Below are 12,127 nucleotides of genomic sequence, written 5' to 3'. Positions count from 1 at the left end.
TACATTAAAAATTATGAACTGGAGATTAGGTTTTAATCAAAGCCATCTTACATATTACAATATCTTTTCATTGCTTTGATATGAAAAAATCATAACTTCTGTCATCATTGTTTGAATCATTGTGGCAAAACCAAAATCTACCCTAGGACTTTTCATAACGTGGTAGAACTAAGTGAGATTAAGTAATGTCTTAAATGAAAAGGAAATTGCATGATTACAGTCTAATTCTCACACCTTCAAAAGGTCGTTTTATGAGGTGAAAACTTAATAATCAATTCTATTTTCTGTACATTTTCTGCTTTTTGAAACAAGGCCTCCCACACCTGGAAGGCAGTTCTTTCAAAAGTCTTAAAAGAAAAATATAATTTCCTAAAGGCCCTCTATTGGAAACCGTTAAAAAAACAACGAACAACCCGAACTACAATGTTTTTTTTTTCCACTGGAAAGAGAGTAGTGTAACCAAAACATTATGAATTGGGCTTGGGGAAAATGTAAAATGCCCCATGACAAGAAGAGCATAAAGATGATACCGGCTTGGACCAAAACACGGCTAACAAACAGAGCAGCACCAGTACTAACCTGTAACTCTCGTTGTTCGCAGTTAAATTAACAAAAGCTTCAGTTAGCCTTCGCTGACTGCTTTAACAGTTGTTTGTTTTTGTCACTAATGAAGTCTGAAGAGTGATAAGTGGTGTCATGGCGCCGCGGAAGGCATCGGTACCAAACGCTTTGCTGTTATTTTCTTTCAGACCCCAGCAGTGACAGGAACAGTCCCGCCACAGGTTCACAAAATGTATCGGAAATGAAACCCATGCCATCCGACCGACGGCAGCACCCATCATCGGAGTCCAGTTATCCACCAGACCTTCACAAATCATCACAACATGGGGACAAGCGGACTTACGTTAGAGACCTAAAAGGCAGCAGAGAGTTTAGCAGACATCCCAACGAACACCACACTTGGAATGGGACTTCTAAAACCCACGACCACGTGCCAGGCAGGAGGACGGAGAGGTCGCCGGAGAGGAGGCGCGAGAGGCAGCCGGAGAGGGTGGTGGTGAACGGGCAGAAGAGGAGGTCTCCCGAAAAGCGGAGGGAAGGGACAAGGAGTGCTGACAACACTTTGGAGAGGCGGGAGCGACATGAGAGGAGGAGAGACCTCTCCCCCGAGAGGCGCAGAGAGAGGTCGCCCAGCCGCCGGCGGCGGTCACTAGAGAGACTCACGGAGCCGAGGAGGTCACCCGATCGGAGAAGAGAGAGCTCTGTCGACCGGCGGGCCAAGTCGTCCGACCGGCGGAGGGAGAGGTCACCCGACAGACGGCTCAGGGAGGAGCGAGCCGGCCACCGGGAGAGGGAAGACCCCGGCTGGAAGCACGAGCCGAGCCGCAGGCACCCGCCCGAGCAGCGCAGGCGGCCGTACAAGGAGTGCAGCACCGACCTCAGCATCTGAGGGGCTCCTCCGGGGTCCCCATCACCTTCCCCACGCCGCGGGAGCAGAAGAGAGAGTGCGGGAGGTGAAACCCATCCGGCTTTTGCAGGCGAGGAGACATCCGGCACCTGCTGATCCTACAAACCTTTTATGCAGATGAAATAACAAAAAAAAAGTGTTGTGCCTGATGTATAATATTAAAGAAAGTATTTTTCAGTGTATCCTTTTTTTTTTAATTACTTGCCAAATGTTGGTCCTAAAGGATTATAAAATTTTGTTTCTACATTCTTTGTAGATTTCTTAAGAATAATTCCTTTATTGGGCTACTTTCCCTATCCCCAATATAGTAAATGGGGGTAGCCAGTAATATAATATAGGCAAAGGATTTTATGACCAAGTTTGAATAATTTGATCCAGACTGTTCTCTAGTGACTCACTGCTACACTGTATGTAGAAAATTTTTTAAGGGTTGGGGGTGGGGAAGGAAGAAAATTGTTCATCTCAGTAGGAATGGAGCGTTCCTGCTGAAGAAATTAAAAGAGACAAATGTTCCTAAAATTGCAAGAACTGTTTGAAGAGACTACTGTTTCAATGAAGGATATTTATAATAATAATAAATAATTAAAAAAAATACAAACCCACACAGCACAAGATGATTTACAACACGAAATTTCTAGTTTGTTCCATGAATGAACAGTTTATACTTTCAGGCCTCCTCTACAGGATGCGCAAAGACAGAAAGACTGGTAACCACCATGCCTGTGTCACACGCTAACGTAGACTGTTGAGCTCTCATTAGCCTCAGCAACATTTAACGATATTTCATTAAGGCAGCCGCCGCAGCCCTGCTCATCTTCTAGATGTATATGGACAGCAACCCGAGCATGCATGGTATTGTTTGTCTGCTTTGAAGCAAGGGAAGGGATCGGGATCCTGGGACGAGGCACAATGCGGTGGGAGCAAAGTCCTCCCTCTCGGAGTAGGTGTATTCCTTCTGCTCAGGCCAAACCAGTGGGCTTTTCTTATTTTGCCAAATTCCAAAAGCACTCTCTTCTTCTCGCTCTATATTTAAGTTTTTTATTTTACTGGGTCGTCCTTACTGAGACAAGAGGAGTGCACTTGCTGAAAAAAAAGGAAAAAAAAGAAAAAAAAAAAGATGTATGAAAGGAAAAACACAGGCAAAAGAGGCAATCAGTGGGACAACCTAGTTGTAGAAGCCTATCCATACTGGTTATATGCTGTAAATTTGAATCTAAGAACAGCAGCAAAAGGGAAACCTGCAAGTTTCTAAGTTGTATTTTTAAATTTGCAAGTTGTGTGGTAAGTCTGCTGTAGTATTGGTATAAGATTTTAATGGATTACTGCCTAGCTGAGCCAAAATGTTTGCCGTTACTGTTGGACCACTAAAGTAAACTGCTGCTTTTTACAGTGCATTGGTGTGTACATGTATACTGTTTCACATCTTCCATATGAACACAAAAACATTGCAAGTCTATCACTGTTGTTGCCATGGTACTGTAAAAACAAAACCAAGAAAGAAGATGGCCGATCATTGTGTGTACAGTTTAAATTGTAATTAATAGAGCCTGTTGGAAAAAAAACACAAAACTGTTGCCTTTTTCTTGTATAAAAGAGGATTTATGACAAAATTTAGCTGTGAGGAATGTGATTAAGTGTTTATATTTCTGAAAATGGAACAAATTGATTCAGGGGATATATTTTAATGTAAACTGAATCAGGTATGTAAAGCTGTTTTAAAATGGGAGACTATATAAGTAATTCTAAAGCTTTTGTTGGTTTGAATATCATTACTTTCTTCATGGTGGGCCTGCTTATGTATTATTAAGCACTTGTATGCGGTCTATGTTCTTCAATCATCATTTCTTGCAATGTGCTATAGACATAATGCTCTTTTCTGTGTTGATGAAAAGCAGTATGTGGGCCAATCTTTTTTATAAAACACTATGCATATATAAATACTACATTGTTCATAGCTTTATTTGACTTATTTGGTTTATACATAACACTAGTATGAGTAGATGTGGACTTACCCAGTACAAGCTTCTTTCCTTGGAACAGACACTATGTATATGATGTAGCAACAAAGAAGGAGAAAGTCTGTGAATGCTATTTTTATTATCGAATAAAGTTTTCCATACAAAGCATACATATGAGTGTAGTGATAAGATAAAGGAGGAGCCACACCTTAATGTTACTTACTCGTCCCTGTCTAAGTTAGTAAACTGTAGGTTACAGTCTCCAAGGGCCATCCATTAAATATGTATTAATCAGCCGTTAAATATACATTAATCATTTGACAAGTCTTAAAGCAAAAGTTCCCAGTTTTCCAACATAAAATTTTCTTCCCCCAAATAATCACATACATACACATACATACATCTATATATGTGTCACCAAGACCGTATATCTCCCATCTTAGTTCTTGAAATGTGTAAAGACTGTTAACTTAAGGTTTGCAAAACTGTTTACTTTGAATAGGGGTTTTTTTTAAAATAACTTTTAAACATTGTGTAGTTTATCAGGCTCCACTCATACGTTTTCCCAATACTTCAGCTAACCTGCTGGGAGTCCAGGCAGCTTGAGAGAGTCGCCGGTGAACCGTTTGTGTTTCGAATCACAGCATGTGCAGAGCGATTTGTCTGATGCAGCCTGAGGCTTTAACGGTACGGTTGGGTCACTGAGAAAGTGCTTGGATATTTTAGGTTTGAATCTGTTATGATGTTCAGTGCCTTTTTACCCTGAAATTATATGGTAATGGTATACATTAGTTCTGAATTTGTATCTTCTGCTGTTACTACTGTTTGCCCTCTCCTTGTTCACGTTGCAGCATAGTTTAAATGATATTAGAGAGCTGATTAGGTGAGTCTCAAGCTAAAGAAGATTTTACATAGTTAATACCGAAATTACATTTTACAGAAGCATTTAATTTTAAAAACGATGCAAGTTGGCAAAAAAACCCCAAGATATTAATTGTTAGTGGTGGCATCCTTTCTACTGCTTTCAAACCCACTGAGAGCTGGAGCCCTGCTCTAAAGCATGAGCATTGCAGCTCCATATTCCATGGTGCAGCCTTATTCACTTTGATTAATTCCAGCCTTACTTCTGTCCATAAAATATTTTTCAAAACTTCTAAAAATGAAAAGAAACCCTTTTTTAGATTGTAACTTGGCTTGTGCTTTGTCAAACAATGTTCTACAACTGTGAAGCTGCCAAAAAGATGAATTAGAGTGTGTTTCTGATGAAGAACCAAAAAGTTTATGAAGCGGTAAGTAAAAAAGCTCTGCAAATTGACATTGTTAGTTTTGGGGTTTGTTTTGGTTTTGAGTTTTACATATTTTTTTATCAGTGTTACACGGTCAGGACCCTGTGCCATCAGTGTGCTTAATCCTGTCATTTGTGTTAAGCGTTGATTAATACCTTGAAAGTTTTTGACTGCAGAGGGGCTGATCAGCCAGCATGGAGAATTATGTAGGTTTTGATCTTCTTGGTTAGAGTTGCAAGGAACTTCTAGGTTAGCTGAGCTACGTTTGCTGCCTTTATATACTTTCACTTGATTCACTCCCTTTTGAATATTCATTCCTTGGCATTCGAGCCAGTGTTTTATTTAATAGTGATCTTGCGTTAGATCCATCTGCTGTACTATGCTTGTTTTATCACCGGAGTAGTAATTATAGACACTGTTCTCCTCCTCACTCTGATACCTTTTGTTACAACAGGCTTTCAGCTCAGTCTCTTGGCTGACTGTTCTGCTGAAGAGCATTATAAATGGCTCATAATATGTTCAGTTTATTTGGCTCTCATAAATAGTACCGGGAAAAGATGTCATTTATGACCCACTGCTGCCATCTGTAAATGTGTTTCTGTTAGGCCTTTGGGATTGTATTTTCTTAAGATTTATTTTTAAAAAAGGAAGAGTAGGAACTAAAAAAAGTATCCCAATTTACTTAGCAGTTATTGTAAATCGCATGAGTCTGAGATGATGCCAGTTTCTCTTTTGGATGCGATGCTAATCCATCAGCATTGCTTCCTGGGTATCCAATGAAGAGGTAGTAAAGTGCCATACAAATGGAAAACTGCGGGGTTTCAGGACAGGGAGGAGTATAAAATATGTGCTGCCACAAGGGCTGCTGCTTAATGTACGTAGAAATTCAGTGGTTGGGATTGACCATGATATGACAACCTGCCACATGAACATGAATTTCAAGTCAGAGATTGCTTTTCAGAATTTAAGGCATTTGTATTCCTTTTTCCTTACTGCGTTTATTGTCATGAACTTACAGCAAGATAGTGTTGTACCTGTACAACACACTGGGAGAAACTTGGCTTCACTTTTTAAGACATCCTCTTTTCTTCTGAATTCCTATAACAGGCCTTCAAAGCATATCTTCAAATGAACTCTTGGCAATTAACATACAGGTTGCTGTGATCTGAAATTTACCCTTTAAAATGCTCTTGTAAATCATATATGGCCATCAAAGTTTTAAAATGCAGTCATTGCTGTGGACACAGAGTTTCTAAAATATTTAAAATAATTATGTTTCCTGATATTTCCAGGGCCTAGGAGGGGAAGACAACACACATGCTCCTTCCCAGGTGGAATTGTGCTAACTGCAGGATTGTTTCTAAAACAAACTAACAAATTGTATCAAAGGGTAGGAAGTTGTCTGCAGAATTGTGTCTGAACTCTCAATTAAATACCCATAAGTGGCTAAGGCCCTGAGCACATCCTATCGACTAGGATATAAATGCCATTAAAATCACATGAGGTTTATGCATGAGTTCGGGCCCAGGTAATATTTACCTCCATATTTCAACAGAGTTGAGTGCCCAACTGACTTTGTATATCAGGGCCTAGAGGCACCAACAGATGAGCTCTGGCAAGTCAGTGGAAAATAACGCGTGGCCTGGCCCTTCCACTTCAAACATCTCTGCATAAACCCAGCTCAGTGATAATGTGAGGTAAAATGGTGTGCCCTTCATTGAAGCAGCAGAAATGAACACCCACGATCTATGTTGCTGACCAGACAGGCATGGAGGAGTTGAGGAGGTGTCCTGGTTTCATGGGATAAAATTTATAGAATCAAGTTTCTATTAGATTTTTGTTTCAGTTTGTGGCCAGCCATGGTGATCAAGGCCAGTAGCAGCTAATCCTAGGGCAGCTGACCCAGGCTGGCCCACAGGTGTGTTCCATATCATTAACATCAAGTTCACTACAAAAGGGAAATCTTGCTGGGGAAGAGTGGGGCTTTTTTTTGCTCTCCTCTCTCTTTCTTATTCCCAACGATTGCTATTCCTGGAGCAACTTGCTGCAACTCTATACTAAGTATAATTTTGTGTGTTTTGTGTTATCATTGATATTGGTTTCTCTATTTTACTAAATCAGTTTGACTTTAACCCATGAGTCTCCCTCCTTTTCCCAATTTCCTTCCTTGGTTGGGGAAGGGACATTGGGTGAGAGAGCAACTGTTATCGTCTAGCCCTGGGTGTGGGCTAAACGGAGACACGAGGGCATTATCCTCAGCAAATCTTTGGCAGCATGTGAACTGAAAATCCTCAAAGAGTTGCGTGAGCCTCAAGATGTTGAGGTTGAAATGGAAGGGGTTTAATCTCTTCAAGGAGTTTTATTAGCTTTAATTTTGCAGCAAATAGTTTCTTAAAAGAGAACTTTTGAGGAGTTTTGCTGCAGCAGGAGGGAGAGAAGAAGAGAAAATGGTCTGTGGAGGAATACTTAAGCTGAGCATTTACTTTGGTCATACTCAAGCAAATCCAAATTGCTGGCATCGTGTCTCAGCCAAGGTTATTTGGTTGTTCCTAAGCTGATGTGACTTTGATGCTGACTGTAAGAGAGAGTCAGGCTTCTATGGAATGGGAATTCCACCTGGCTTATGTGGCTTTTGTAGACCAGGCTTCATTTCCACCCCCTTGTCATCTATAACTAGTCTTAAATTTCCTCCTTTCCTTTGCACTTGTCAGAAATTTACAGTCTTCAGATTTTCTGTCATTAGAGGACCAAGCTTATGTGACATTACCTTGCATCTGCTGTGAGCTAAGAGCATATGTATGGTTGTATCTGTGGCTGAGATTATCTGCGGTAATTTGTTGCGTCAGGAAAACTGGATGGTAAGGCTGTTCTTCCAAGCCTGGTGACTCCCATAATTATGAATGAGTTCTGTTGAATTAGTTGTCTTGCTTCTTTCTAAGGATAGTCAGAAACAGGAATGTCTGGGGGAGGAAGTTGGCTGAGGCTCATTCCATATGTGCTAGAGAAAATATTGATTGGATGTGGAAGCAACTTAGAGAGTTTCTTGAGGACTCAGGCTTTTGTTCCACATAAACGAGCAGGTTTTTTCTCATTGTGTCTCAGTAAGATTCTTCTGAATCCTGTTTTTGCTTCTGAGACTCCAGTTTGCTTTGGGGACCCGCAGACAACTTCTTTCCTCTCTGTTTGATCCAACAATTGTTGCCACGTCTTTGAAGTGTTGAGTCTGCTGGCAAAGCCTTTGCCTTTGTAACCTTTGAACTGCAGTTGTGTAACACAAGGCTCACTTCCAAGAACATGAGGCAGTTTCTCTGCTGTACAGTGCAGCACCAGACACGGTCAGCATGTCCCGCTCCTACTCCTCCGTGGAAACAGAGGTCGTAACCACAGGTATGGAGAGCTGAGGAGAGGGCATCCTCAGACAAAGCCAAGAATCCCTCTCTGAAGGTGCACTAACGTATCATGTCCAATGGGTTTCCAGCTGTGACATAAAAACTAAAAGAAGTCATAAAATTTGTGTGGCTGATGCACAGTGCTGAATTCATTATTCTGTTAAATGATTTACTGAATGGTTAGAAGATGTTTGAAGATCCCCGTGCACATTATTTGCATGGTATTGGCAACAGAAAGAACAGACCATAAATAAATACATGGCATATGTTTTCTTGTTATGCTTTCCTATATTTTTGTTGAAGATGCATCAGATATCTGTTTTCCTTCTGCAGTCCCTTCAATGGTTTTAAGGACAACTTGTTAGGACAGGTGTTTTTAGCCAAAATGCTGGGGGTGTCAAAAAGAAATGTTCTTGCTGGAACCTTAGAGAAAAAGTCTAAACCAGTTTTTCAGTGGTCCTTGGTGATACTTGATGTCACTTAATCTACATGTGCTACCCTGAAAAAGGTTTAATTCTTAATAAAAGAAACTGCTAACTGCACCTTCCTAACATGCGTGGCACACATTGGCTCAAACAGTTTCTTTTTTGTCCTCTGACCAATTAACAGGATAGAAAGTTGACTACTGCTGAACTTCCTTGTGCTTTTGGGACAGCTTGGTCTGGAAGTCTTCAGCTTAGTTGTGCAATAACAATGCAAAAATGTGCAAGCTATAAACAGCTCTGAAGGTCTTAACGTGACAATGCATGCACAATTTTGATTATCTAGAGCCTGTGTGGAGAGCCTGGAACAAACCTGCGTGAGGGACCCTATATCTGCAGGGTGCATTGCTGTCAGCTGGTGCCTTCCAGCTGCTGCCCACGAAACAAGCATGTGGGGCTCAGAGGCAGCTGGGCTGCATTTATGCCAGCATTCAGTGGCTGGAACTGGTGGGCGCACAGCTCTGCGTTACTCCTGAGTGCCTGTGTGCGTCCCAGAGCCAGAAGAGGTGTTTTCCGCCATGAAGACCCGCAAGTAAGGAGGACTGCTTCCTTTTGCTGAGAGCAAAGTGATGAACGCTGCCATCCCCTGTGATATTGCATCAACTCAAACATTTTACCCTGAAATTCTGCCTATCTTAGAGATTAATCTTGGTTTGTCACTAATATTAATATTTACGGTCATTGCTTCTGCTATTGCATTGCTTCAGCGTATTGCAAAAGTTCATATCGCTCTGCTTACTAAAGGTTTCATTCATCAGCCTGACTCTTCTTATTCCAGTTATGATTTAATAATGATAGATCGTTCTTCTAACACAGCTTCATGGCATTTCCAAATTATTTATCCTTTCTATGACTGACATGTGTTTTACAGCCATGAAGTCTCATGATTTTTGCATCAAAATTTCTCTATGAAAAGGATGCACTCTAATTCAGTGAGACAAAAATAGACGCATGCTGCCTTCAGGTTTAGATGTGCTTTACTCCCTGCTTCATTGTGAAAAATGATCCATAAGGGTACCTGTTCAGAGGGAAACGTCAAGTGAACTTCATAGTAAAGTACTGAGTAAAGAGAAAAGTAGACTGTTGTAAGCTTCATTAAGAAGTGGATGTAAGCTTGTTCGTGCTTCTGTCCAAAATGAGGCTTGGTTTTCAGTATTATTTTACAGGTATGTTTTTTCTGCTTTGTGTTATTCAGTTTGCCTTCCTAGCTAAGTCCCCTATAGCTGCTAAAGCCTCATGATTCATATCATTGTCTTGCTGTATCTCTTTTGATAAAGTGGCATACAGTTGATTCCTTTATTTTCAGCCTGCTCTTTGTCTTTATCAACTTTTACTGCAAACCATAGCAATTCATTCTCTCTCAGTGCCTGGTTCCTCCAAGGTCTTGTACTAGAGGCAGGATGTTGTGAGATTTGGGGCTTCATTTATCAGAAAAGAATTGCATCAACAGTTTTGCAGCAAAATGGAAAAGTGGGAAAACATTGAAAAGCTGCACCAGCAGATTTCCTACATCAGGCTATTAGCAAAAACTGACTTTCCAATTTTGCGCAAAAACAGAGCAACTTTTGTTTGCGTGGACTCCTGCCAAACCCACATTAATTGTATTTAATTTGATTGCTTGGAGTCCAGATGAAAATGCTTTTCAAATAATTAGTTGACTGTAATCATTGGAGATCCTGATTCAGAAAAAAGCTTTGCTGAGGAAAGCATGCAAGCATATGTCTGAGTTCTATAGGAGTCGAAGGACGTAATCATGTAATTAAAAGCCTTTCTGAGCAAGGTCAGGAATGTTCATAGGAGTCATAACGACCAGCATTGTCTCAACCTATGCCAGAAACAACACCACTTGTGGTCTACTGATTAATGGTTTGCATGGTTTCCTGTCCTTGGCTTTTTTCTGAACCACTGACAAGGATCTCCACGTCTGAGCCTTGTCCCACATGTGCTATCAAGTGGAAATGCCCCTGGTGCGGTGTGAGTGCATTCAAAACGTGGTTGTATCTTTACGTCCCATTACTGTCCTCTCCCTCCCCAGGAAGTTCCTCTTCGTGATGTCTTCCCCACGTTTCTCCACTTGGTTTGCTCTGTAGTGCTCATGTTCTCCAGGATGGAAACTGGCTCTACACAGGGGATATCCATTCATCTAGGTGTGTGGGATGAGCAGAGTGTCTCTTATCTCTCATGATGGCCAGTAGCAAATATTTAAAGGGTTTCTGTTTCTTTTTGTCACAGGTTCTTATGGTCCCTATGCTGGCCAATATTCCCAGCCTTGCCATGATGGTATTCCATAGTTCAGCCTCAGGTGTGTACTCAGACTCATAGGATGCATTTACATCTTGGGTGTCACCAGACCCTGGTTGAGGGGGCTAAATACTGACTGAAGGATGCAGACCAGAACACTGTGCTGCACGTACCCTTGATAAAGCCCTGTGCACTGCTGGTGAGCACAGTTTTGTATTGAAATTAAGGTGTACAGAACTGTGCGGGTGATTCAAATAAAAAAGTGTTTCCATAGCAATGAAGTAATGATGTACTACACAAACGGTCTACAGTTAACGAAGAATCAGGAGGAGAAGCTGAGGTTTGAGTATTTTCTATGGTGGAAGTGAACCAGAAATGCTAAAGGAAAGGCAGATGTTGAAACAAAGATAAAGCCAAGTGCACAAAAATCAATTTTCTTAAAAATAAAACAAACAAAAAAAAGGCCTGTCAGAATGATAGTCAGGGTAGCATTTAGCTCTCAGTGACTAAGTTAGGAACAAAAAGACTGCAAAACCCAAGAAAAATGGAAAGGTAAACATCTGAAGAGAGATTTCTACTCAAAAGATAGCAAAAAGTTTTCCAAGTTTTCTTATATTTTGTCAAAATGTTAACTTTTGGAAAATTCCACTTTCCTATAAGCTTGCATAAAAAAAAAACCCACAACACCAAAACCCAAACCCCACAAAAAAAACCCCAAACAGCCCACCCTTAAATGTTACTGTGTTTTTCCTCTCTTGGTACACCCATAAGAAGACCTGGCAGTGGTGGTACAAATATTAAAGATGAAGGAGCAGAGAATTAACAAGGAAACAGAGAAAACCTTGAACTGCTTTTCTCCACACACTCTCATTTTCTTTCTTTGCATATTTAGCAGGGTTAAAACTAGGTCAGACTCTGCCTGCCATGTGCTGAAGCTGCGGCTGTGACATTAGCCTGGAGCTGCCTCTGGCTGCTGTCAGTTTTCAGGGCTGGTATGAGATTTCTGGTGGAGTCGGTGAGCCTGAGCTTCCTCTTGTAGACTGTGGCGTAAATCAGAGTGACTCTGCAGAGGCAAAGGAGTAAGACATGTTGAGGGATGGAGAAAGCATGGGCCGAGTACCTGAGAAAACTGCGAGAACCAGCAGGAGACTGATCTTGAAGGCATGGCTAGGAAGGACCAGGTGGGTCTGTCTTATGAACAATATTCACCCTGAGGGCAGGGGCCTGGATTGCAGCAGCGTTCATGACTGGACAAGGGAGGGTTTCACACTCCTCTGCGAGAGAGGCAGCCAAAGGCTTTCTT

General features: G+C 41.3%; 1 protein-coding gene across 11 annotated transcripts in view; it reads left to right on the top strand.

The window, feature by feature from the left end:
• Positions 1 to 3,521, top strand: part of MAGI1 (membrane associated guanylate kinase, WW and PDZ domain containing 1) — a 300,198-nt gene extending 296,677 nt beyond the window's left edge. For 9 of the 11 annotated variants that reach the window (XM_068408639.1, XM_068408644.1, XM_068408643.1 and 6 more), the window contains one exon: positions 750 to 3,521. In XM_068408639.1, the coding sequence (XP_068264740.1) occupies positions 750 to 1,450 (701 nt within the window). In that variant the 3' untranslated portion in view covers positions 1,451 to 3,521. The remainder of the gene's footprint in view (positions 1 to 749) is intronic. The other 2 variants (XM_068408647.1, XM_068408646.1) reach the window with 1 other exon arrangement.
• The last annotated feature ends 8,606 nt before the right edge of the window (positions 3,522 to 12,127 follow it).

This window comes from Nyctibius grandis, chromosome 10, assembly GCF_013368605.1.
Source record: "Nyctibius grandis isolate bNycGra1 chromosome 10, bNycGra1.pri, whole genome shotgun sequence".
NCBI lineage: Eukaryota > Metazoa > Chordata > Aves > Nyctibiiformes > Nyctibiidae > Nyctibius > Nyctibius grandis.
The sequence above is the reverse complement of the archived record's forward strand: the minus strand, read 5'-3'. Positions and strand labels throughout refer to the sequence as shown.